This window comes from Dendronephthya gigantea, unplaced genomic scaffold (genome assembly GCF_004324835.1).
Source record: "Dendronephthya gigantea isolate DGI-Jeju-01 unplaced genomic scaffold, DenGig_1.0 000162F, whole genome shotgun sequence".
Lineage (NCBI taxonomy): Eukaryota > Metazoa > Cnidaria > Anthozoa > Malacalcyonacea > Nephtheidae > Dendronephthya > Dendronephthya gigantea.
In genome coordinates, this window is record NW_021163172.1 from 1 (window position 1) to 25,077 (window position 25,077).

At 38.9% G+C, this 25,077-nt stretch overlaps 2 protein-coding genes across 2 annotated transcripts; one reads left to right on the forward strand and one right to left on the reverse strand.

Annotated features, from left to right (window-relative positions):
• Window positions 1–91: 91 nt before the first annotated feature.
• Window positions 92–3,227, reverse strand: LOC114537689 (probable ATP-dependent RNA helicase DDX10; the record flags this gene model as incomplete). The annotated part of the gene is made up of 11 exons (XM_028558791.1): window positions 3,015–3,227; window positions 2,459–2,519; window positions 2,112–2,242; window positions 1,887–1,967; window positions 1,547–1,745; window positions 1,168–1,282; window positions 1,064–1,097; window positions 778–840; window positions 592–696; window positions 299–461; window positions 92–176 (listed from the first exon to the last, which is right to left on the reverse strand). Coding segments are annotated over exons 1-11 (1,181 nt in total), but the record flags the coding sequence as incomplete, so codon positions are not given.
• A 400-nt stretch (window positions 3,228–3,627) lies between these two features.
• Window positions 3,628–23,550, forward strand: LOC114537690 (CAD protein-like). Its single transcript, XM_028558792.1, has 40 exons — window positions 3,628–3,801; window positions 4,597–4,866; window positions 5,265–5,323; window positions 5,461–5,544; window positions 5,817–5,955; window positions 6,219–6,393; window positions 6,810–7,242; window positions 7,502–7,633; window positions 8,124–8,357; window positions 8,876–9,097; window positions 9,444–9,632; window positions 9,740–9,973; window positions 10,166–10,303; window positions 10,699–10,866; window positions 11,087–11,169; window positions 11,622–11,868; window positions 12,081–12,179; window positions 12,258–12,359; window positions 12,781–12,903; window positions 13,059–13,241; window positions 13,478–13,696; window positions 14,142–14,309; window positions 14,772–15,059; window positions 15,464–15,700; window positions 16,102–16,350; window positions 16,785–16,949; window positions 17,235–17,366; window positions 17,690–17,891; window positions 17,977–18,092; window positions 18,400–18,615; window positions 18,941–19,148; window positions 19,443–19,615; window positions 20,079–20,153; window positions 20,243–20,384; window positions 20,807–20,877; window positions 20,955–21,080; window positions 21,327–21,482; window positions 21,892–21,993; window positions 22,160–22,254; window positions 22,854–23,550. The coding sequence occupies exons 1-40, from the start codon at window positions 3,720–3,722 to the stop codon at window positions 22,951–22,953; spliced, it is 6,636 nt and encodes a 2,211-aa protein (XP_028414593.1). The 5' UTR covers window positions 3,628–3,719; the 3' UTR covers window positions 22,954–23,550.
• The last annotated feature ends 1,527 nt before the right edge of the window (window positions 23,551–25,077 follow it).

The window sequence follows — 25,077 nt, forward strand, 5'->3', positions numbered from 1 at the left end:
AAGAAGAGATGAAGGAGAGTTGGTCAGAGATATGAAGAGCTCTGAAGTTACTAAAGATTGTGAACGTTATTTCAAACATCATGAGGTTAACCTTGCTGTTCTTCCAGCCCGGTGAATGTAGGTATTTGCATCCTCGGGACAATCAAGTTGAATCACCCAATGTACCGCCGGAAAATCTGTTCGGAAAATACATTTTGAAATGCAAATCATCCCGTCAATCGTTTGACAATTCGTGCACTAAACTCTTAACTCAAATTTCATAGCGCTTTCGTTCAAATTTTATATGAATTTCGCTCACCCAAGCCGCGAGCAGCTATATCCGTAGCGAACAAAACTGCCGACGTTTTCCGACAGAAATCATTGTAAATCGCGACACGTTTTATCTGATTCTGCTTTCCATAGAGTGCCATTAGTTGGACGCCTGGCCTGAGACGACGATATACCTCGTATGTGAATTTCACCTAAGAAAAATTGAAAAGTATTCAAGATGAATTAGTAAATTGTTGTTTCATGAATATGAATCATGGTGTAGAGCTCCTAATGTAAACAAACACTTTGTTTCATTTTGAACTAGTAATGATCGCAACTCACCTGCTTGCAGCTGGATAGAAACACCAAGATCTTGCTTTTCAGGTGATTTTTGATAAAGGAATATAAGAAATTGATCTTGTCTTCAAGTTCACAAACAACGTAACTCTATAATGGATCGCAAAACTTTTAATATCGAAGTGTATAAATAATTAGGTTGGCAGAAAGAATGAAAGTTGTTCAGCTCACTTGTTTTAATTCCTGAGGCGTGGTAGCTTCGGAATCTTTGTACACAGATACATACTCTGGGTCCTAAAGTAGAGTGTGCCATTAATATATCTGTCTTACACTGGATAGCTCTATCAGTTCTGAGCTGTTCTTCCTGGACGTCCAGTAAGGATCATCTCTTATTGATCCAGTGTTGCTACAGGACGAAGCTTAAACTAAACTAACTTTGTTTATATATATTGGATCAGTTCTAAACAGTTTTTCATAGATGTAAAAAAGTGTACACAGCTATTAATGGAAAACTTACGTGAAGGCTTAGTCTAGCCAAATCACTCACAGAGCTAAAGAAAAAAGATTTCATCAAAATTTGTCAAAAGTACATAATGCAATATCAATTTTCTCTTTCATTACCTGGTTTGTGTAGCAGAGTAAAGAAGTGTTTGCCTTTCCTCAGGAAGATTTTCAATGATAGCATTTACTGTTTCACTAAAGCCCATGTCTAATATTCTGTCTGCCTCATCAAGCACTGCAAACAAATGAAACTCTAGTTGCCTTTGAGGCCATTTTTTAAAGTTAAAACAGGTTTTGGAGAGAAGTACAGCACCTGGATTAATAGTGGGAATGTTTAGAATTTAAAAGGCAAAGAGATCAAGGTTGTAGAAAGTTCTGACAAGCTGCTGTGTCCAACAAATGGACAAGCAATGTGAAGAATATGATAACTTTCTATGGAGAAGATTCCTTGCTATGCCATTTGACTGTAAAAGAGGTGAGTTTTCTAACCATTACCTACCCAACATTTTTAAATTGCTACAATCGAAATTGGGTGTTTCATCCATATGTTGCAAGAGACGTCCAGGCGTACACACTATGATATTTGTTTTGTGAATTCTCTGTTGTTCAAAACTGACTTCTTTACCGCCAATTATCAGACCAGCTGATATGTCGTGATGTTTGCCAATTTTACACAGCACTTCAAATGTCTGATACGCCTGTGTCAAAATAAATGTTATGTCCTACAGTAATACAATATTTGTTTCCCATGCAGGCCGGGATAAACTTCACTTGGTTCTGTTGGTAGAATTTATAGGTCCACTTCATTTAAATTCAGTTAGGGTTTAGAGTAGACATACCAGTTCTCTTGTTGGAGAAATGACTAATGCTCCAAGACCATCAATGGCTGACCACTTTAATTTCCATAAGCACTCCAGCAACTTGTGTTTTAAAAGATTACATAAATAATAATATTGATGTATGTATACACCTCTTATACGGACATCTCTCTAATACAGATGCCCCAATAATATGGCATAGACATCTCTTTAATAAGGACATTTCTATGCCATCACTTTACTCACAGGAATAAGAAAAGCTAGTGTCTTTCCAGAACCAGTCTTGGCAGCTCCAAGGACATCCAAACCCTTCAATGCAATTGGTATACTTTTCTTCTGAATTTCTGTAGGATTTATGTACGCACAACTTTCTAGTGCTAAAATTAAAAATAGCTTTTCTTCTGAATCTCTGTAGGATTTATGTACGCACAACTTTCTAGTGCTTAAAATAAAAAAAAGCTTGATATTTTATACTACTTTCACTTGCTTTCTTCAGGTTTCTGAAGTGTTTGATGAATGGAAGTGCAGTTCATTGAACAATTTAGTCATCTTTCATTAGGATCAAGCATTTAACCCTTATTGATATGTCTCACCTCTTTGCGTCCGACTTGAGAGTGGAATATCTGAGAACTTGGTGATGGTTGAAGCATCAAGCTTTGGTAGAAACAAAGAATTATTGAAAATTAAACAATGATAACAATGCATGGTTGGTAGTGATTATTCAGAACTTCACGATGTGCATGTATGCAGGCAATGAATAGATCTAGTTAAAGCTTGTTAGGATTACACTGGCCATTAACCTTTTGATCATTTGACAGAGCTGATCAACCAAATGCTGTCAATCTAAGTCAATTAGAATTGATTTATTCAATATGTGGTGTCTAGGAATCGTTGTCAGTCATGTCAGCGATCATTTCAGAATTCTCTGCTAAAATCCTAGAACCACTGTCAGTCTAGATCGTGTTATTTCAGATGTCGTCAGGAGTTGTTTACTCAAATTACGAATTGAAATCGTCTAAGAAATTTAAAATGTACTAAATATAGGCTAATTCAGACCTTTCATAACAAGGCAAAGCATTCGCTCCTAAATAGCGCTCAAAAGACGCCGATTCTACGATATTCGATACATAAAAACATCTTCCAACTCACAGCTAAAATATCCTGATCAAGCGCACTCATTTCAATCTCTTCATCCTTAACTTTTCTCAGCCTAGCTTCGCGTTTCGCCCATTTTGACTTCATTTTAGGCTTCCTGGTGCTCTCAGCTTTCTTATTCTTCTTTCCCTTGTCCATTTTGAAAAGAGGAAAACAATGAAAACCTCTAAAATTTTGTTCAAATCGTAAAAAATCACGAAAACGTGGCCGCCATGTTTGGAAAAGAAAACCCCAAAAACTGATTGGTTGATGAAACAACCAATCACCATTGGAGAAATGGGAGAACCAGATTTAAAATTTAACATATGCGAAGCGGTATTTTTAAATAATTCTAAAATTGTTTTTAACCTGCAAAACTAAACACAATGAGGCAAACTCTTTCCCTCTCCTGGTTTAAAAAGACGCAAGAAAATTTATTGACCGATAAAGTTTTAAAAAACCCTGAAAAGCACTTAAAGCAGGTACCATGAGAAAAAGAGAAAGTAAAAGATAACATAAAGTAGTCCAAAATGCAGATAGAATTCGCTGGCGCATTTTGGAACCTTTTCAAATATTTACCCGCCATAGCCCGCCAAATTCAGCCAATGAGCACGTGAAGTCAAACGTGTTCGAAGCGAAGGATTGTTCGAAAACCGTTGAAAAAGTAGCTTTTTATTTTCAAAGTTTCATGATCTTGGCAAGATCGCAAGTGTAATCGTTATGGCAAGTCTTGTTCTTGAAGACGGAACCGTATTTAAGGGCAAGCTCTTCGGAGCCGCCAGAAACTCGCCTGGGGAAGTTGGTAGGTCTTGAAACGAGATCGGAATAATAGTATAAACCCGATTACTAATGTATATTCATGTAGTGAAGAATGGTAGCATGATTTGAGCGTATTAATACTGTTCTGATCGGCTTCCATCGAGAGTAATTTTACTTAAAAACATCGTTTTATTTTGTGATGTTGTTATTGAAGTTCTACTTTGTTGTTTTACTTTAATTGTTATGTAGAGCGCAGACGATCTTATATTTGTACTTTTTATACGTGATTATAATTTAAATTATTCAAAGATATTTATCGTGTTATGTGCGATGTTTTTCATGCAAAATTTCCTTTCGTTTGTGAGAATATGTTGTTCGTGACCGTCGATTATAAACCTACCCTCGTTAACCTCGTGGGGTTTATCAAACTCGTCGATGATAGGAAAAATATACCGCAATAATAATATTGGAACAGCATGTATTCTAATTTTAGCATTGTGTGTGGGCTGTGGGGGTAGAGGTGGGGTAGGGGTGAGGTGATCACCACAACTACCAGAGGGGCCCTTGGTCAGAGCAAACTTAAAATAAAAGGACAATCAACCTACCAACCAAACCCATGCCATAAATTGTTGAGGGGCCTGCCTTGCCCTGACCCTATTCAATCTTTTCTTGCAAACACACCTGGCAGATTTCAAAACATTGACACCGTGCATTAGGAAAAGCAATACTGTGATTGTACCTATATTCCAAACTCCACCCCCCAAGTCCATTTCTTTCACAATGGAACCGTAATGATCAATATTTGATGATAATGTTCACTACCATAAAACTTTCCTAGTATTTCAGACTGGGATGGTTGGCTACCCTGAATCACTCACAGATCCATCGTACCGTGCCCAGATCTTGGTTCTCACCTATCCTCTCATCGGCAACTATGGTATACCTGGTAATAGCCTCGATAAATTTGGCATTTTGGAGGCATTCGAGTCAGAGAAACTCTGGTTATCAGGTTTGGTTGTTGGGGATTATGTGGAAGAATACAGTCATTGGAATGCCAAGAAATCACTGTCAGAATGGTTGAAAGAACATGACATTCCTGGGATTCAGGGTAAGTGGGAATCTTAACCCACAGGATTGGGATCAGGGTAGGAACAAGCACACATTGCATGGATTGGGTTGTTTAAACTCCAAATAAAGTAGATCAAACAATAAAATTTGGTACTGATTAGTCATAGCTTATATCTAAATTTGCACCCCTCTTGCAATCAACTTAGCCTTGGGTGAAGGAAATACACCCCCCTCATGTTGTCCTGTTAAATCCATCCCTGTAGTATGTTACCTTATGATAATTTAGAACTTACATTTCATCCAAACCTTATGCTTATATACAACATCCCAAGTGCTTAATGCTCTAGATTTCAAAGTATTCTGTGATATTAATCCACTGGCAATCAGAGAGGTTGGAGCATTTTGCCATTTGACCAAAGAGCTAATATGAATTTGTAGGTGTTGATACCAGAGCACTCACAAAGAAAATCAGAGAAAAAGGCACAATGTTGGGAAAGGTTTGAGCTTTTTTGTTTTAAAAATAATTAATGAACAGAAAGGTATTTGAGTCATATATTTTACTTATCTGGTGCACAATATCAACACAAGTAAATTGCATTAGTTGAAGAACATGTATTTATGGTAATTTTTTTAGATTATTATTCATGGCACAGAGTCATCTGCTGTCCCCTTTGATAACCCTGATGAACGCAATCTTGTTGCTGAAGTTTCATTGAAGGTAAACTTCCTACACAAATTTCCTCTTCATTTAACAAAATTTCAATGCTTAGTTACCTCATTATTCTTTAGATTCAATAGTTCTTGTGTCATTCTAACAGAACTTTATCATAACAGTATTAATCCTAGGAAATTGAATAATCTGACTCTAAATAAGGAAAACAATTACAATGGCCACTCCTGTGTGCATTCTGGAATAATAGAAAAAGAAAGACAGACTGAGTTCTGTTTTTCTCTTGATTTCTCTAACTGACAAGGTCATTGTTCTTCTAGAAACCTGTTGTATATAACCCCGAAGGCGATGTAAAGATTATAACTGTTGATTGTGGGTTGAAATACAATCAGATCCGATGCCTGGTGTCTCGGGGTGCTTGTGTTGAAGTGGTTCCGTGGGACTATGATTTTAACCAAGGTACACAGTGTTGAAAAGTGTTAATATGTCATGGTTTTTGATCATGCATTATTAGGCAAGATTAATTGAGTCAAAAAGATTTTAATTTTCCAAGATTTTGAGAAAAGAAAGCTGCAGTCCAGCTACTGATGCAGATATAGGTTACCTTACAAGCAGCATAGAACTGCAAGCAAAAATTTGACTTGGGCTAGTGTAGCATAGAACTTGACAGAGACATTGTTGTTATTTAATACCAATTGACTTATAGTTGTACGTTTGTTAAGGTGAATTTGATGCTGTATTTCTGAGCAATGGCCCTGGAGATCCGATGCAATGTTCGGCCACAATTGAAAACATCCGGAAACTTGTGAACAGCAAGACACAGAAACCGATCTTTGGAATTTGTTTGGGACATCAATTGCTCTCACTCGCAGTTGGATTAAAAACCTTCAAGATGAAGTAATACGTTGTTGTATATTGAACTCGAACACACGAATAAGAACACGATTTGGGCAAAGTTAAAACTAAAAACAGAATGAGATAACTGGAAGGGTATTCTGGTAGTGCCATTTGTTCCCAGCTAGAACAGGCAGAACCTTTGTTTTAAAATGCACTCTCGGAAAAAATACAATAGATGATTCTCCCCTGTTCCAGATCAGGCGGTCTGGCAATTTTTAAGAAAATAAGAGCGCTTGTTAACTATCGGTGTACTAACGGAACGTAAAATAATACAATAATAATGGATAACGGTCAACCACGGTCTTATGTGAACAAAGGTTCCAAGTTTTTGGGCAATTGTGAATGGTAGACCAGAGACAATTACAAGCGTTTTTCGTGCCTATCAGATAAGTTATTCCAGACTTTCGTTTTTCCAGGTATGGGAACCGCGGTCACAATCAACCTTGCATCCATGAAGAAACTGGTCGATGTTTTATCACAACACAAAACCATGGATTCGCCGTCGACACCAAAACTCTGCCCTCGGACTGGTCCGTGCTGTTTACGAACGCAAACGACAAGACAAACGAAGGAATCATTCACAACAGTTCCCCATTTTTCAGCGTACAATTCCATCCCGAACATACAGCAGGACCCGAGGATTTGGAATGTCTTTTTGACGTGTTTCTACAAACCGTACGCGATTTTAAGACGGGAACGAAGACTAGTGTTAAAGACTTGATTAATAAAAGATTCGCTGTTCCGTCTATCTCCTCAGACATCTCAGTTCGACCAAAGAAAGTGCTTATTTTGGGATCGGGTGGACTGTCGATCGGTCAGGCTGGAGAATTTGATTATTCCGGTTCTCAAGTGAGTTCGTTGTTTTTCATCCCCGTTACTTGTTGGGATGTACCCCAGTGTGGTTTTGTAGGAGGGTGGATTACGGGCCCCCCTGCCGCTATAGGAAAAGAGGTACTATTCAGATTGTCAGAGACCCTCCACACCCCGTCTCAGGCTAGGTGGGTGCACCCAGGCCCTGCCCTGAGTTGCAAGGAGTCTTCAACCTTCTCTAAGGAAAATCAAGACCCCCAGAAGGTAATTTCAAATCAGTTTTATTCCGTAATTTTAGGCTATCAAAGCTTTAAAAGAAGAAGGGATTCAGACCGTCCTTATCAATCCAAACATCGCCACAGTTCAAACGTCAAAGGGCCTGGCTGACAGAGTATATTTTTTGCCCGTTACAACCGAATATGTTACACAGGTATTTAATATTATTTCTCTTTAACATCGTACGTATTATTGTCATCAGGGTCATTTTTTCTGACTCAGATTGTATAAACAGATTTATGCTGAGATATCCACTAATATCGTTTAGCCACAACAATATGAAAATTGAATCATAAATGAATATTTACAAAAACCTAGTTGAGATCTAGCTTAAAATATTACCTTGAACTTTCGCTGAGAGTTGAAGTTAAAGGTTACACGAACTGAATTATTGCATGTTCAAGTGAATTGGCAATCCTGCCCAGAAACTTTTTCATGTTTTAAAAGTGATTTTGCGTTCATATTGGATCCCAAACATTTATTAACGCCAAGCAAAAGCGCGCTTTTATTGACTGTAAAATACAGTCAATAAAATGTATGAGAAGCGGTAAATGAAATGGTGGATAGCGGGAAACTTGGCCAGTAAAGAGCTAGTTTTTCCAACGCGAGGACTACTATTGACCCAATAGTCTTTTTTCTAACAGGTTATTGAAAGCGAACGACCCAACGGAATTTTGCTATCATTTGGCGGCCAAACCGCGTTGAATTGTGGTGTAAAACTGCAGGAGGAAGGCGTTCTGTCAAAATACCAACTCCGGATTCTCGGAACGCCTGTACAGTCGATAATCAACACCGAAGACAGACAGATATTTTCTCAGAAGCTCAGTGAAATAGGCGAAAAATGCGCTCCAAGCGAAGCTGCATATTCTATGGAAGAGGTAGGTATCAAGGTGTCCTTTTTGAGCGTTTCAAATATTTCTTTTGATAGTTTTAATGGTTTGTCAGCACAGCCCATAGCTTAGGATAAAGAATCAAATATTTGTCAACACTTTTGCGATCGATTTCGCGTTGTTTTCATTGGTTTTGTGTCAGAAAAACAAATAAAACGCCACAAAAATTAGGTGCTATTTACATATTCCTGTTGGCCTGGAGAAAGCCGTTTCTGCGTCGGTTTTTGTAATACGGTTATGAAATTTGTTTAGTATCTTAGTTTATTTTCGGAAGTAGCCACAGTAATTTTATGTATGAATACTATTTATTGCAAGTTCGCCAAAACAATATGAAATGACTGTGCAATACACCTTTCTTATAATGACGTTAACGCGGAAAGTCTGATGTTTCACGAAATTCGATTGGTTCCACAAAACTATCGAATCAACAAACTTCGTGTAACATCAGACTTTCCGCGTTTGCCGTCGTTATGAAAAAGGTCTATTGCGAGTGTTTCGTCTTCTAGGTTCTAGCAGCAGCGTCGAGGCTTGGTTACCCGGTGATGGTCCGCGCGGCCTTTGCCCTCGGTGGCCTGGGATCTGGCTTTGCAAAAGACGAGGAGGAGTTGGTTCGACTCGCACGGATTGCCTTCGCCCACACGAAGCAGGTGTTGGTTGATAAGGCGTTGAGAGGATGGAAAGAGGTCGAATATGAAGTCGTGCGTGATGCATACGACAATTGTGTAACGGTAAGCGACCATTGAGCTCATTTTATATCTGAAGTGACAATATCAGATGGCAGGCTCGTTCGGGGAAATCATTTCTGGTAGTTCATGAGCAAACCACGACAGGTTATTGTAGAATACTACCTACACTGAACCACCACGTTTGAGATATCTTTCTCAGGTAGTTCAGACACAAACCAAGACAGCATATTGTAGAATACTACCTACACTGGACCACCACGTTTGAGAAATCTTTCTCAGATAGTTCAGACACAAACCACGGCAGTTAATTGTAGAATACTACCTACACTGGATCACCACGTCAGACTTTTTTATACATTATAATTAAAAAAATGGTTTCCATCCACAGGTATGCAACATGGAAAACGTGGATCCACTTGGAATACACACGGGTGAATCAATCGTTGTAGCTCCCAGTCAAACGTTAAGTAATGCTGAATACAACATGCTTCGTACGACTGCAATCAAAATGATTCGACATCTTGGCATTATTGGAGAATGTAACATTCAATATGCCTTAAATCCTTATTCGAGCGAGGTTAGTTGCAAAAGTAAGAGCAATCTCTCATCGATCCTGTTTTACTACAGGAGGAAACCAAATGTATAAGTTTCAAATTTGAATAAGTATTTTTAATTTTCATTTAGTATTACATCATTGAAGTAAATGCTCGGCTTTCACGAAGCTCTGCACTGGCCTCAAAAGCCACTGGATATCCCCTGGCGTACGTCGCTGCTAAGCTATCCCTAGGAATCCCCTTACCTGATCTCAAGAACTCTGTGACTAACTCGACCACTGCCTGTTTTGAACCAAGCCTTGATTACGTGGTCGTGAAGGTGCCCAGATGGGATTTGAAGAAGTTTAACAGAGTCAGCACCAAGGTAAGGAAGTTACTCATGAAAGTTAGTTTACTTCTTTGTTGTTATCCATCTTGTTTTTCAAAATAGTTGCGATCTAAACCTTTCTGATCTAAACCTTTCTGATCTAAACCTTTCTGATTTAAACCTTTCTGATCTAAACCTTTTTGATCTAAACCTTTTTGATCTAAACCTTTCCTGCTTGATATTGTCAAGATTGGTTCTTCGATGAAAAGCGTTGGTGAAGTTATGGCGATTGGTCGCAAGTTCGAAGAAGCTCTGCAGAAAGCATTGAGAATGGTTGATGAATATAACATTGGCTTCGATGCAAATGGCTGCGAGGTTACTGAAGATGTAAGTGAATAAAAGTGTCTGTATTAGAGAGATGTCTGTATTAGAGAGATGTCTGTATTAGAGAGATGTCTGTATTAGAGAGATGTCTCTATTAGAGAGATGTCTGTATTAGAGAGATGTCTGTATTAGAGAGATGTCTGTAATAGAGAGATGTCTGTATTAGAGAGATGTCTGTATTAGAGAGATGTCTGTATTAGAGAGATGTCTGTATTAGAGAGATGTCTGTATTAGAGACATGGCTGCATTAAAGAGATGTCTGTATTAGAGAGATGTCTGTATTAGAGAGGTGTCTGTATTAGAGAGATGTCTGTATTAAAAAAGTGCTTGTATTAGAAAGGCATTGCCCGTATTCTTATTTCCGTATTTGAATTTATTGCTAAATAACATTTATGTAGGAACTGAGGCAACCTTCTGATAAACGTATTCACGTGCTGGCGGCAGCTTTGGAAGAAGGTTATGATGTTGACAAACTTTACGAGTTAACGAAGATAGATCGCTGGTTCTTGTATCGAATGAAAAACATCATTGACGTGAAGAAAAACCTAAAAGAAAGCCATTTGAAGGTATAGTTAATCGATGATGAATCATCGATTAATCATCTCTGCTTGATGTAGTCAAGTTATTGATTATAACTGATCACTCAGGGGAGGCCAGGTCAGGTGATCCTCTCTGGAACCTCGAGGGAGGACTTTTAGATCTGGTAGAGAGATACAGTTTAATTTAGGTTATGAAATTGTTGAGTCAGTGAAGGAAAGGTTTTGATCATGTTGGCTTTTTTTTCAGGTTCACGATTTATCTCCACCTCAGCTACTTGAAGCAAAGAAACTCGGCTTTTCTGATAAACAAATTGCCAAAGTCATTCAAAGGTTGGTAAATTCTTACTATACTATATGATACGATACCATATCATACTGTACCATACAATACAATACCATACCATACCATACTGTACCATACCATACCATACCATACTGTACCATACCATACCATACTGTACCATACCATACCATACCATATGATATCATACCATACCATTAAATACTGTACCATACTATACCATATCATATACCATACCATTAAATACTGTACCATACCATACCAAACCATACTGTACCATACCATACCATACCAACCATATCAATACAGTGCTATGCTGGGCAATATTATACCATGCTATAGCTACTATGCTATGTTGCACACAGTTATATCATACTATGCTGTATAAAGCTATACTACGCCATTTTTGACCATTGGATTAACTATACCGTAACGTTACCAAACTCTGTAATACCATTACATTTACATTTCTTTTCCTCAGCACCGAAGCCAGTGTTCGTCATGCAAGAAAGACAATGAACATCATGCCATGTGTTAAACAGATAGACACAGTGGCAGCAGAATATCCAGCAGTTACCAACTATCTGTACTTGACCTACAGCGGTGATCAGAACGATCTGGAGTTTCCTGGTGATGCTATGATGGTCCTAGGCTCTGGAGTGTATCGTATTGGGAGCAGTGTCGAATTTGATTGGTGTGCTGTTGGCTGCATACGTGAACTTCGCAGAGTAAGTATGTCTCGCTCCATGTAAACAGGCCCTATGTCACAGACCTCAAGCTGTTACAGGAACTGATTGAAAAAACTGATTGGACAAACTCATTGGAAATGACAGTTTGTGGATTGACACAAACTGATTGGAAAGAAAGAATTACTAGGTTTGAACAAGTTTCCAAGTTACCTGTTACCGCTTAACTATATTTATCTCATTCTATACCACAGCTTGGCAAACAGACGATAATGGTGAACTACAATCCAGAGACGGTTAGCACTGATTATGACGAGTGTGACAGACTATATTTTGATGAAATATCTTACGAGGTAAGCATTTGTCCATTGTTTATAGGTAGAGTTGTTTTAACACCCAATTCAGAATTAACTGCTTTCCGTTTTCCTAAGACCGTGATGGATATATATGAGATGGAGAATCCTGAGGGTGTGATATTGTCCATGGGAGGACAGTTACCGAACAATATCGCAATGGCATTGCATCGTAGTCAGGTATAATGGAGCTTAACGAATCTATAAATAAAGTTAGTTTAGTTTAGGTTTCCTCCTGTAGTAACACTGGATCAATAAGAGATGATCCTTACTGGATCTCTAGGTATAAAACAGTTTAGAACTGATAGAGCTATCCAGTATGAATAAAGTTAGTTTAGTTTAGGTTTCCTCCTGTAGTAACACTGGATCAATAAGAGATGATCCTTACTGGACCTCTAGGAAGAATAGTTTAGAACTGATAGAGCTATCTAGTATAAATAAAGTTTGTTTAGTTTAGGTTTCCTCCTGTAGTAACACTGGATCAATCAGAAATTATCTTTTGACTAGACCTCTAGGAAGAGTTAATTGATAGTGCTGCTATCTGGTATGATTAAAGACTAAAGTGTAATTTTGTTCACCGAAATACGTTTCTTTGCTCCAGGTTCGAGTCTTGGGAACTTCTCCTGAAATGATCGACAATGCGGAAAACAGATTTAAATTTTCTCGTTTGTTGGACAGTGTGAACATTTTACAGCCGAAGTGGAAAGAATTAACGACGCTAGAAGTAAGCACAAGTCAGAGATCGTTTAAAAGCCAAGGTTTTGAGCCAAGATTAACGTAATCTACCATGTCTAAGTTTCATTTATAGCCGGTGATGTGTCCGCAGTATGATCTGGTTTTGCGTGTTTAGACATACGAATTTGTTTCGTCTGTTAATAGGCAGCCAAAGAATTCTGCAACACAGTTGGATATCCGTGTCTTGTTCGACCATCGTATGTGCTGAGCGGTGCAGCGATGTATGTTGCTTTCTCTGATGATAATCTCACTGAATATATGGCAATGACTGCGTCAGTTTCCCGTGAACATCCAGTCGTCATTTCCAAGTTTATTATGGAGGCTAAGGTGAGTTTTCAGGTATTCGGATTGATGGAATGGTATTCGGATTGATGGAATGGTATTCGGATTGATGGAATGGTATTCGGATGGATTTCGTCAGGAGAGTTAATATTACTAGTGTTAAACTATGGAGGTAGCTGACTAGCTGCCAAGACCAAGCGTGGTGAATTGGGTATAGCTAGAGTGGTAATGCCTTGAAGGTTGTGATTCCAACATGACAAGACTTCTTCTCACCCTCTCAGGAAATCGACGTGGATGCGGTGGCCTGTGACGGGGAAGTCCTCGCTCTCGCCATTTCTGAACACGTTGAGAATGCTGGCGTTCATTCTGGGGACGCTACGTTGGTTCTCCCCGCTCAAGATATCAATAAAGAAACTATGGAGAAAATACGGAATGTCTGTTATGCCATTGGCAAGGCGCTGATGGTCAGCGGCCCTTTCAATATGCAACTCATCGCTAAGGTAAGAATGTACACTGGAGGTAAACGAGATAACGTTTGATAGAAAGGGAATCGGAGGGTACTTGTCTCTGAGAAAACTCGATAACAAGGAAGAAAATTTTAGAACTGATGAGCTATCTAGTATAAAAGTTAGTTTAGGTTTCCTCCTGTAGTAACACTGGACCAATAAGAGATGATCCTTACTGGACCTCTAGGAAGAACAGTTTAGAACTGATAGAGCTATCCAGTATAAATAAAGTTAGCTTAGTTTAGGTTTCCTCCTGTAGTAAAACTGGATCAATAAGAGATGATCCTTACTGGACCTCTAGGAAGAACAGTTTAAAACTGATAGAGCTATCCAGTATAAATAAAGTTAGTTTAGTTTAGGTTCAATAAGTTTGTGTCAAATTTGAGGTGACGTCAAGTTTGCTTTCTGTATTAATCAATACAACTCTCTATTTTTGTAGGACAACGAACTAAAAGTAATTGAATGTAACCTCAGAGTGTCCAGATCATTTCCCTTCGTATCCAAAACACTCAATCACGATTTCGTTGCGATGGCAACGCGCGTGATCTGCAATGCTGATATCGAACCAGTGAATGAATTGAACTGCAATGGCCGTGTGGGAGTAAAGGTGGGTATTTAATGTCCCTCGTTGTTTCCTGGGTACATCAAGCTTTTTTTCACGAGGGTCTACAGGTGGCAGCGTGGACAACCACGAAGTTGCCCGCAGTCACCATACAATATTGTACCATACTGTACCATACCATACCATACTGTACCATACCATACTGTACCATACCGTACCATACCATACCATACTGTACCATACCATACTGTACCATACGTACCATACCATACCATACCATACTGTACCATACCATACTGTACCATACCGTACCATACCATACCATACCATACCATACCATACCATACCATACCTTGTTCTGTATTACTAAAGATTTGTGCTGTATTAGTAAAGATACGCTATCAATTGTTTTTTGGTTCCCGAGTATTTTCAACCAAGGTTAACATCATTATGATTGAGAGGGCCGATGTGTCTTTCTGTTAAAATATCAACATTTTTCCCTCGTAGGTTCCACAATTCTCGTTCGCTCGCTTGGCTGGGGCAGACGCGATGCTTGGCGTGGAGATGGCCAGCACAGGTGAGGTCGCGTGTTTCGGAGAAAATCGTTACGAAGCTTATCTTAAAGGATTGATCAGCACCGGGATGACCGTGCCGAAGGAAAGCATCCTTCTGTCCATCGGGAGCTTCAAGGCGAAGAATGAAATGCTGCCCAGCGTTAAGACTTTGAGGAGTTTGGGTTTTCAACTGTACGCAAGCCTTGGTACAGCAGACTTTTATACAGAACACGGAATTGAGGTTGGTTCTAAACGTTGGACATGTAAAAAACCTTCCAAATTCCTGTTCCCTGCCCTAATCTTATTAATAATATGTTTCATATTTTGTTCAGTGTTTTGTTATCGAAAAATAGACTATAATATAAAAAGAATTCAAGACGTAGCCTGACTAAAATTTGAGAAGGTTATCGGCTTTTTGTATTTTGACTGTAATCTTTAAAACTCCGATGCATATGTGGTGAATAATTTGACATTATATGAAAATTTTGTTAAGAATTTTAGCTGGAAAATATAACTTTTATTTGTGTAAAAACGTGAACTATAGGGTTGTCAATAACTTAGCATTGAGTTTATCTGAAACCACGAGTCATAAGTGCCACCAACACAGGGGATCCTTTATTAATCTAGGACTTTTCGTTTCTATAGGTCCATCCAGTTGACTGGCCCTTCGAAGATGTGAACGGGAATGGCAATAAAAAGAAAAACATTGCTGATTATTTAACACAAAATAAGTTCGACATGGTTATCAATCTTCCGTTGAGAAACTCCGGTGCTAGGAGGTCTTCTGCATTCCTGACTCATGGTTATCGGACGAGACGGATGGCTATCGATTACTCGATACCATTGATCACCGATATCAAGTGTGCCAAACTTTTCATTGAGGTAAAAGAAAGATAGATTTAAACTATGTTGAAACTCTTGGTTTTTAATTGGATTGGCTTGAAAGTATATTTCACTTTGGTCATGGTAAAGGAAAGATTTTAATATTTCGTATAATTGGTTTAAAAACTTTATCTTCTAACTAGAAACATATAAAAGACATTTAGACATTTTCACAACAAATAGACTAAGAGCCTATTTACATGGAGCGAGTTATCTCGGCTAGGCGAGGTGAAACTGCATATAATGAAAAATTAAGCCTTTGATGTGATCGGCTTTTTACCAAGTCTAGCCGGAATAACTCGCTCCATGTAAACAGGCCCTAAAATGGGAGTCCTTGGTAAAACAGTTTAAACTCGTATAGCCATCCGTTGTAAACTAATACACAGATAATAAATCTCCAGGCCTTACGAAGAGTGCGTGGTTCACCTGCCATCAAAACTCACATCGACTGTCTGTCCTCATTCCAAGCGTATCGCCTGCCAGGCTTGATCGACATTCACGTACACATGCGAGAGCCTGGCGCGAATTACAAAGAAGATTTCGATTCTGGTACAGCGGCAGCGCTTGCTGGCGGCATTACAATGGTGCTGGCAATGCCTAACACAAACCCTGCCGTCATCGACCAAGAGTCGTTCCAAGTTGCACAACAGGTATAGATTCCGACATATCAAACATTCATAATGTGCCCGCGCTGGGGGCAGTTGTATTCAACTCTTAATTGAATTTTGCGTGGTTTAATAACCACTTTTCTATTCCTCCAATTCCTGGTTTTTTAAAATCCGTTTTGCCACTCCAGTATGAAGTTGTAACATCGGTCAAGTAGTTGACATTGAACAAAAGTATTTAACATATAAAGTGCTTAAAAGTTAAATCCACTTTTTAAATGTTTGTTTTTAAATAAACTGTCATTTAAACTAAACAGTTCTCGTATAAGCGAGCGAGGGAGCTGGATAGAATTGAATACGAGAATCCGAAGCAAATTTCTAAATGGATTTAGTGTATGGTGTAAACTTGCAAGGACGCTTCAAAATAGGTAATGCTAACACTGTTGACGAATCATCACAAGTGTATCTTTCGTTTTTAGGCCGCTGCCCATGGTTCACGCTGCGATTACGGTCTGTATTTTGGTGCCTGTGCCACAAACACAACTCTCTCCCCACAACTTGCAAGACAAGCCGCTGGTCTCAAGATGTACCTGAATGACACTTACACGACTTTAAAAATGGACGACTGTGGTTTGTGGATGAAGGTGCTGTTCATATTGAACACGAGTTACCCCGTTTTTGTTCAGTTGCTCCCCGTGAACTTTGCCCCATTGACTTCAATCTTTGATTTTAAAAAGCTCTTCTATCTCCCTGTTTAATGAGGGGTTTTTTTTATCGCATTATTTGAAATGTGCTTAATCAAGCTCATCAAATGAGATTGGTTCCACTTTGCATTGTTTTCGAACGTGCGACATTTTCGTTGAATGAAAATACGCCTTAACCACTGTTCTGATGATTTCGTACTTCAACTTTGTATTTGTGTCTTTTAGCATTTAAACAATTGGCCAAAACATCTTCCAATCTGTTGCCATGCCGAGGGGCAAACGACGGCGGCCATTTTGTTGCTTGCTGAACTGTGTGACAGACCTGTACACATTTGTCATGTTGCTAGACAGTCGGAGGTTAGTCGCGTAGAACAGTTGAAAAGTTACTGGGCCCGGTTGTATCAAGCCGTTTAGCTTAAACGGTGGATAAGTCAAAATTAAATAACACTCTTAGATCTCTCTTGAATGAGTCAACTTGAATATTATGCACTGAATATGTAGTTGTAAACAGTATCTTTGTATCAAGGTCAAAAACATTTAGTCCGCTTGTTGAATAAAGCGGCAGGCTTGATTTCTATTTTGAACTTATCCACCGTTTAAGCTAAACGGGCTTGATACAACCGGCCCCTGGAGTGTTCATGGTTTCCCTGTTGAGTAACTCGAAGATTTTCGTCATTTAGATCACCGTTATTCGAGCCATGAAAGAGAAAGGTTTTCCGGTCACCTGCGAGGTTGCACCACATCATTTGTTTTTGACCGAGGACGACTTGAACCGAATTGGACCAACCAGGGGCCGAGTTAAACCACCCCTCGTCACCACTGAAGACCAACAGGCATTGTGGGATAACATGGATATCATTGATTGCTTTGCAACCGATCATGGTATATGTCCCTTTAGTGAATTTCAGTGTGGCTATGTTTGTTTTGTTTGATTCTAACTGTAGTTGATAAATGTGTCTCTATTCAGCTCCACATTCTGTGTCCGAGAAAGATTCTGAGAATGCCCCTCCAGGATTTCCAGGATTGGAGACAATGTTGCCATTACTTTTGACAGCCGTTCACCAAGGAAGATTGACCATCGAGGTAAGTTTCATGATATTATTTTATTCCTCTAAAGGTAAAGTATGGATCATCTCTTATTGATCCAGTGTTACTACAGGAGGAAACCTAAACTAAACTAACTTTTTTTAAACTGGATAGCTCTATCAGTTCTAAAACTGTTCTTCATAGAGGTCCAGTAAGAATCATCCCTTTGTGATCCAGTGTTACTAACGGAGAAAACCTAAACTAAGTTTATACTGGATAGCTTTATCAATTCTAAACTGTCCTTTCTAGACTGCAAACACACAAGTGAAAGACGCTTGAACTAACCACATTAATCTCTCTTAAGGATATCATACTTCGGCTCCACACCAACCCAAGACGTATATTTGGTTTGCATGAGCAACCTGACACGTACATTGAAGTCGAGGTGGGCTCAGAGTGGACGATACCTGACGCTATGAAATACACAAAGTCGAAATGGACACCTTTCGCTGGCATGAAGGTCTACGGATCTGTTAAACGTGTCTATCTGAGAGGACAAATTGCTATGGTTGATGGCAAGGTTAGGAAATTAGATTTAATGCAGTACTTACTGCTTTGCAATGTTTTATTCAGTGTTTCACTTTCAACCTTCCTCAATGTCAGTTGATCATTGCAGTGCTGCTAGTCTGACTGAGTGTTGACTGTTGCTACTAATACTAGCCTGACTAGTCTAGTACTTACTGCTTTGCAATGTTTTATTCAGTGTTTCACTTTCAACCTTCCTCAATGTCAGTTGATCATTGCAGTACTGCTAGTCTGACTGAGTGTTGACTGAGTGTTGACTGTTGCTACTAATACTAACCTGACTAGTCTAGTACTTACTGTTTGCAATGTTTTTTCTACAGGTGTTAACTGAGCCTGGTTATGGTATAGACATTCGTTGCCATGGCTTCGTGCCGTTCACGTCAGCACCAGTGAAACCTCATGCCGTGGGCTCAGCTCCTAGCAGTCCACTAAAGTCCTCCGAGCAACGCTGGGGATTTCCCCCAACTGTGCAGCGTAATTTGGACACGGCCTTCTATTCTGGAGAACATACGTCATCATCACGGCTAGGTACTTAGTGTAGGCCTTCTTCATGCTCAATCATCTCAGATTTGGTATGACATCGAATTTGCTCTGTAGAGACAAAAAACTCTTCTACGAACTTTAACTTTGTAAAATTACCCGCCTCGTTTGAAGCTATTGTTTTTGTGCACTTATGCAAATTTGGGAAGTTTTTGGTCTCCTAAGATTTGGTCGAGTTTTGTTGAATTTAGGGGGGGGGAAGCATTCACAATCGTTAGAACCATATGTAGATTACCTGCTAAACATGGGATGATTTGTCAAGACGTTTTCCTCTCTTCTTAGACGCCATAACTCCAGCTCATCCGCACGACGGTCAGCAGCCCACACCAGCGTCGTATCCCGCCGCTCTTCGTCCATCGCCGCCAAGCATTCGGAAATTCATGCTACCGCCTACGTCATTTCATGGCTTGCATAAACATCACGTGCTCTCTGTAAAAAGCTTCACAAAGAAACAGGTGAACAGAGATTTCACTTTCATCCCTTCGACAATTCATGGCTGATTTAATAGTTAGGAAAGGTTTCGGAACACCCTGTATTATATAATCGAGATAAACCTCGACGTTTTAACCAATAACAGCTTTGAGGTTTTCATTCACAACTACAGGCTTTTACATTCTAAACTACAGGGGCCGGTTGCTCGAAAGGCGTTTAGCTTAAACGGTGGATAAGTTCAAAATGAAAAACAAAATTATTCATTTATTGAAAAACTGAGCCGAACTATTTCGATGTAAATAGTTTAATTGTCAATGAAAGTATATATTTAATGCATAAGATGTAGGTTCAATCATTTACAAGATGTATGAGAGTATTTTTAAACTTTGGCTTATCCATGCACCGTTTAAGCTAAACGCCTTTCGAACAACCGGCCCATGGCTTTTACATAAGTACTGCAAATGTATGATCCTTATTGGATTTTAGTTGCGACACCTATTCAATGTTGCTCACGAAATGAGAATGGTCGTTCAGAGAGATGGCTACGTTCCTATTCTTGAGGTATTGCCTGGAATTTGCTTCATATTTTCAAAGGCAACCATCGTCGCGATATGGACATCGCTATAGTAACTTGTGTCTTGTACAACTAGGGTCGAATCATGGGCTCCATCTTCTTCGAAGCAAGCACAAGAACATTTTGTTCTTTCGCGGCCGCCATGCAAAGATTGGGAGGATCTGTCATCCCTTTGAAGGTTTCTGATTCTTCAACAATGAAGGGTGAAACTCTTTCTGGTATGAATAATGATGTAGAATATTATTTTACCTGATGATGATGATACCATGATGTCGTGACATTGTGGATCCCTAGAATGTAAAAGGGTCTAATGAGTCATATCGATTTAGAAACCCAGTAAGAATCATCTCTTATTGATCCAGTGTTACTATACAGGAGGAAACCTAAACTAAACTAACTTTATTTATGCTGGTTAGCTCTATCAGTTCTAAACTGTTCTTCCTTGAGTTCCGGTGAGGATCATCTCCTATTGATCTAGTGTTACTACAAGAGGAAACCTAAACTAACTTCATTTATACTAGATAACTCTTTCGGTTCTAAACTTTCTTCCTAGGGACCTCGTGTCAAAAACAGGGGTCGAGAAGATCGTGTAACGTGGGCCTAAATATTTCCACCATAAATTGTGGCTCGTATTTTTCAGATACTGTTCAAATGATGCAATCATATTGCGATGTCGTTGTCTTGCGTCATCCGACCCCCGGAGCAGTAGAGGTAGCTACATAATCTTTGTGTCCTCCACGTGTCGGCCACGTGATTATTGATGGAGAATACTGTACTGCTATTTCTAGAAGGCGGCGAAGAATTCTCTGAAACCGGTGATCAATTGCGGTGATGGCGTGGGGGAACACCCAACCCAGGCCCTTCTCGATGTCTTTACGATTCGTGAGGAAATTGGCACGGTGAATGGTTTAACGGTAAGTATAGGGGAGATCTCACAGAACAGGAATATACGAGCTTTTACCCGTTTGAGTTTGGCATTCGGACCTGAATTAAAATTTTAGTAGATCTATCCAGTGATTACTATAAGATCAGGATTAGGGTAGATAGCTAGATTTTGGGAGAGCCCACATTTAAGGTGAACACGCTTATCGGGAGATAAACATGAGCTACATTCACACGTGTCTGAAGATCAAGAAAGGATCTTGTCTTTATTGTTGTAGGTAACAATGATTGGTGATCTCAAGCATGGACGAACGGTTCATTCCTTGGCGCGGTTGCTCAGCCTATATCGAGTGGATCTCAGATATGTCTCTCCTGAAAGCCTAAAGATGCCCAAAGAGGTCAAAGATTATGTTGCTCAGCGAGGAATTACTCAGGTTTGTGTTTACACAGTCAGTGTTGAGTTAAGTGATCTGCAAGGGCCAAGGGTATACTTCCACTGGAAATTGTTATAAGTCCTACAGAGACCGGTTGTATCAAGCCCGTTTAGCTTAAACGGTGGAAAGTCAAAATTAAATAACACTCTTACATCTGTCTTGAATGAGTCAACTTGAAATATAAACAGTGTCTTTGTATTAAGGTTAAAAACATTTAGTTCGCTTCTTGAATAAAACAGTAAACTTGCTTTCTTTTTTGAACTTATCCACCGTTTAAGCTAAACGGGCTTGACACAACCGGGCCCTGAACTACACAAGAATCGAAGGATTTCAAGAAAGTTATATAATGTTCACGAAAGTCATCTTTTCCTTTTGAGAATTTTCTTTGAATGCCATTCATTTTTAACAGACGGAATATACAAGTCTCGAGGAAGTGTTACCAGATTCAGATGTTGTTTACATCACACGGGTCCAAAAAGAAAGATTCAAAAGCGTTGATGAATACATTAAGGTTAGTCATTCACAAGATGCAGTGTTTTTGTATGTTTTAACTTTGATCCACCGTTTGAGCTTACACACTTTTCGAACAATCGACCCCAGAGCATCGTTTGAAAACCTTTAAACCTATTCAAAAGCTATGACCGGCCTCTAACAGTTTTCCCACGACTTTCCTACAGGTGTCTGATCGTTATATTATAACGCCAGAGATTTTAACCAAAGCGAAAGAAAAAATGGTGGTGATGCATCCTTTACCAAGAGTTAATGAAATCAGGTAGGGCATATGCTGAAATATGTGACTAACAAAAACACACTTACAGTATATACACTAAATTGATCGATCGTATTAGGCCTCTGACAGGCGTCTTGGCAAGTTTTTTGTTACTAAGTTTCGCTTGTGAAATCGTACATGTTCAACGTGAAGTTAAACCTCCTACAGTTTTTCCCCTCGTGTCTTCTTTCTTCGAAATAAAAAGGTTTTTTATACTAAGAAAAAGGTCTTTGAACGATGATTACAAGTGGAGTTTGATTTGAAGGTGATTTGCTGTCTGTAGTGTAAACAAACTCTTCTTTCACCTTTTCAACTGCCATATTTCGTAATATAACAAACTGTCTGCAAATCTAACGTGTTATGGTTCGCTATATGGTTCTAAATTACGGCTGAGTTCACATGGGTTTGGAACTATGCTGAAATTCGCCGGTTTCCTCACGTGAACGCGGTAGAACCGTTCAAATCTTCATCCATTTTTCACCCTGTGAACACCTTAACCAGAGTTCTTGCATGTCGAGATCTTGTCCATGGGCAGATCCGTCTGGACATTACCTTTTAAACTGGAATTAAAGTTTACATGAAGTTTCTGTCGTCCTTTTCAGCACTGAAGTAGACACAGATCCCCGGGCTGCCTATTTCCGTCAAGCAGAGTATGGTATGTACGTTCGCATGGCATTGCTTGCCCTGGTCGTTGGCAAGTGAAGTTCACTCCTATTCTATGAATCAAATGAAAAGTAGGCTTTGATATTTGTTTTAGCCGAATTTAGCGTGTTGCGAACTAGATTCGTTTTAGAAACATTTGTATAATTTGAATGTATACCATTCATGACTTCGTTGAAACTTCACAATGGATATTTAAGCGAGAAAGAACAGTGCATGTTATAGTTCAGATGAGTATTAGAAACAGTTTATCGAGAGCTATTCACTTTAATAATTAGTCGTATGAGGTCTATGTTAGTCTAATCAATACCTACTTATGCATTATTATAAACAACCCATTTTGGACGATGTGAAATAGTCTGAATTAACTGAGTTAATTAAATGAAGAGATAAACCTACACACTTTTCCATCGTTAAGCTTGATGTGTTTATGACACTTACATAATTGAATGCACGGAGACGAATCTTTTCATTTAAATTCAAACGCATCACGAAGATTGTGACAGCACGCTATTATAGCTCTCGTTTTAGCTTAACAATACATGAATTTTGTAGCATTATGACAGGGTCAAATACATCCAAAAACCATCAAATAATAGTTTTGTAGACCTCTAGAATACTATATAAAATTCACAATTTCACTATCGGCCTGGAATAAAAAACTTTCCTAGCGTTCTCAACGGCAATATATAAGATGAAAGTTGCAATATCCTAAGGCTATTTTTCCACTTCAACCCTATTACAAAACGTTGCATATATTGCTTTGTTAAAATCGTTATTGTCCTCCTGAATGCTCAGAGAATCAATGATTTACGCTAACGCTTTGTTAAGATATGCTGTTAATTGTGTTTCTTGGTCCGGTGTGAATACTTCGTCACATCGTAAAAACTCTTGAAGGTAACAAGCCATTAAGATTTGTCACTCCACGAGCAATCAGTGAGCTTAAGCAAGTGACGTTTTTGACAACACAAACGGGATGAGTAACGTAAAAAGACTGGGTCAAGGATTGTGATTGGTGAAAAACAAAAACTTTACTTCCGGTTAACGTACGTGTTGTCAAAGACGTCACTTGCTTATATAAGCTCACCATTAATTCATGAATTCTGTCAAATGAGATGTTGTGACATTGTGGAACCGCTAGAATGTAAACGGGTCTAATGAGTCATTGTCGATTTAGAACCCCGTTTACGCAATACCGGATTCAAATGGTCACGACATCAGTTTAAGTTGTTTTATGGCATCTTTATCCCAATAACTGTTTTATTTGGTGGCAGATCATATTAAGACAATCATACTTTTGGGGGTAAAACTCGCATTGACATGGCTAGATTTGGGTAAAACTCGCTTTGACATGGCTAGATTTGATATCGTGACGATGCGAATAGTGTATACATGGTCTTAGTGTCAAAAATGGCGGCAAAATTTCGTATTAGTTTTTGAAAAGCTCGCTCACTGGTTCAACACCGTAACTGAGATATTGGAATGTTGTCGAAATCGTGTAAACATCTTTCTGTTTATCTTTTTTCTGTTTTCGCGGCGTAGACGAGGAATCCTGCCAGACAAAGGCCTTTTCATTTGTATGGGTCTTTATCTTCGCCACAAAGTCAAAGCACTTGATACAACAACTTCTCGGACAAACAAATTCCTCAAAGTTGACCTTCAATGATCGCACAAATTTTGAGTGCGAATTATTGTAGACCGCTTGCAGAGTAAACTAGGACAATGTGTCACCACATGCTTTTTGATCTTCTTTTCACCTTTAAGTATTTTTTTGTTGAGAGCTTTAATGTATATAGCTTTTGATGACTCATTTTTCCATCAACTGTTCCTGGCTTGAATTTGAATTGAAGGGTGTATAATTCCACTCGAAATTAAGACCCTTTCAACCTCTAGAATTTACCTGCATCGAGTGAAGTGCCAAAAATCGTAAAAGCTTTTGAGCGATATGCACAATAGTCAATACCATGCATGCATTGTTTATCTGTCAACGAAAATTTAGTTAAGTGTAATGCAAAAGAATACTCTATATATGGCATATGAAAAGTTTGACCTCTGCATGCCAGGTTTTTGAATGACACTTTTTTTATTTATTTTAACAGCATAATTGGTGCTATTATTTACGAGATACTGTTTCATACAAAAAACATAGTTCTAGAAAACAGCATG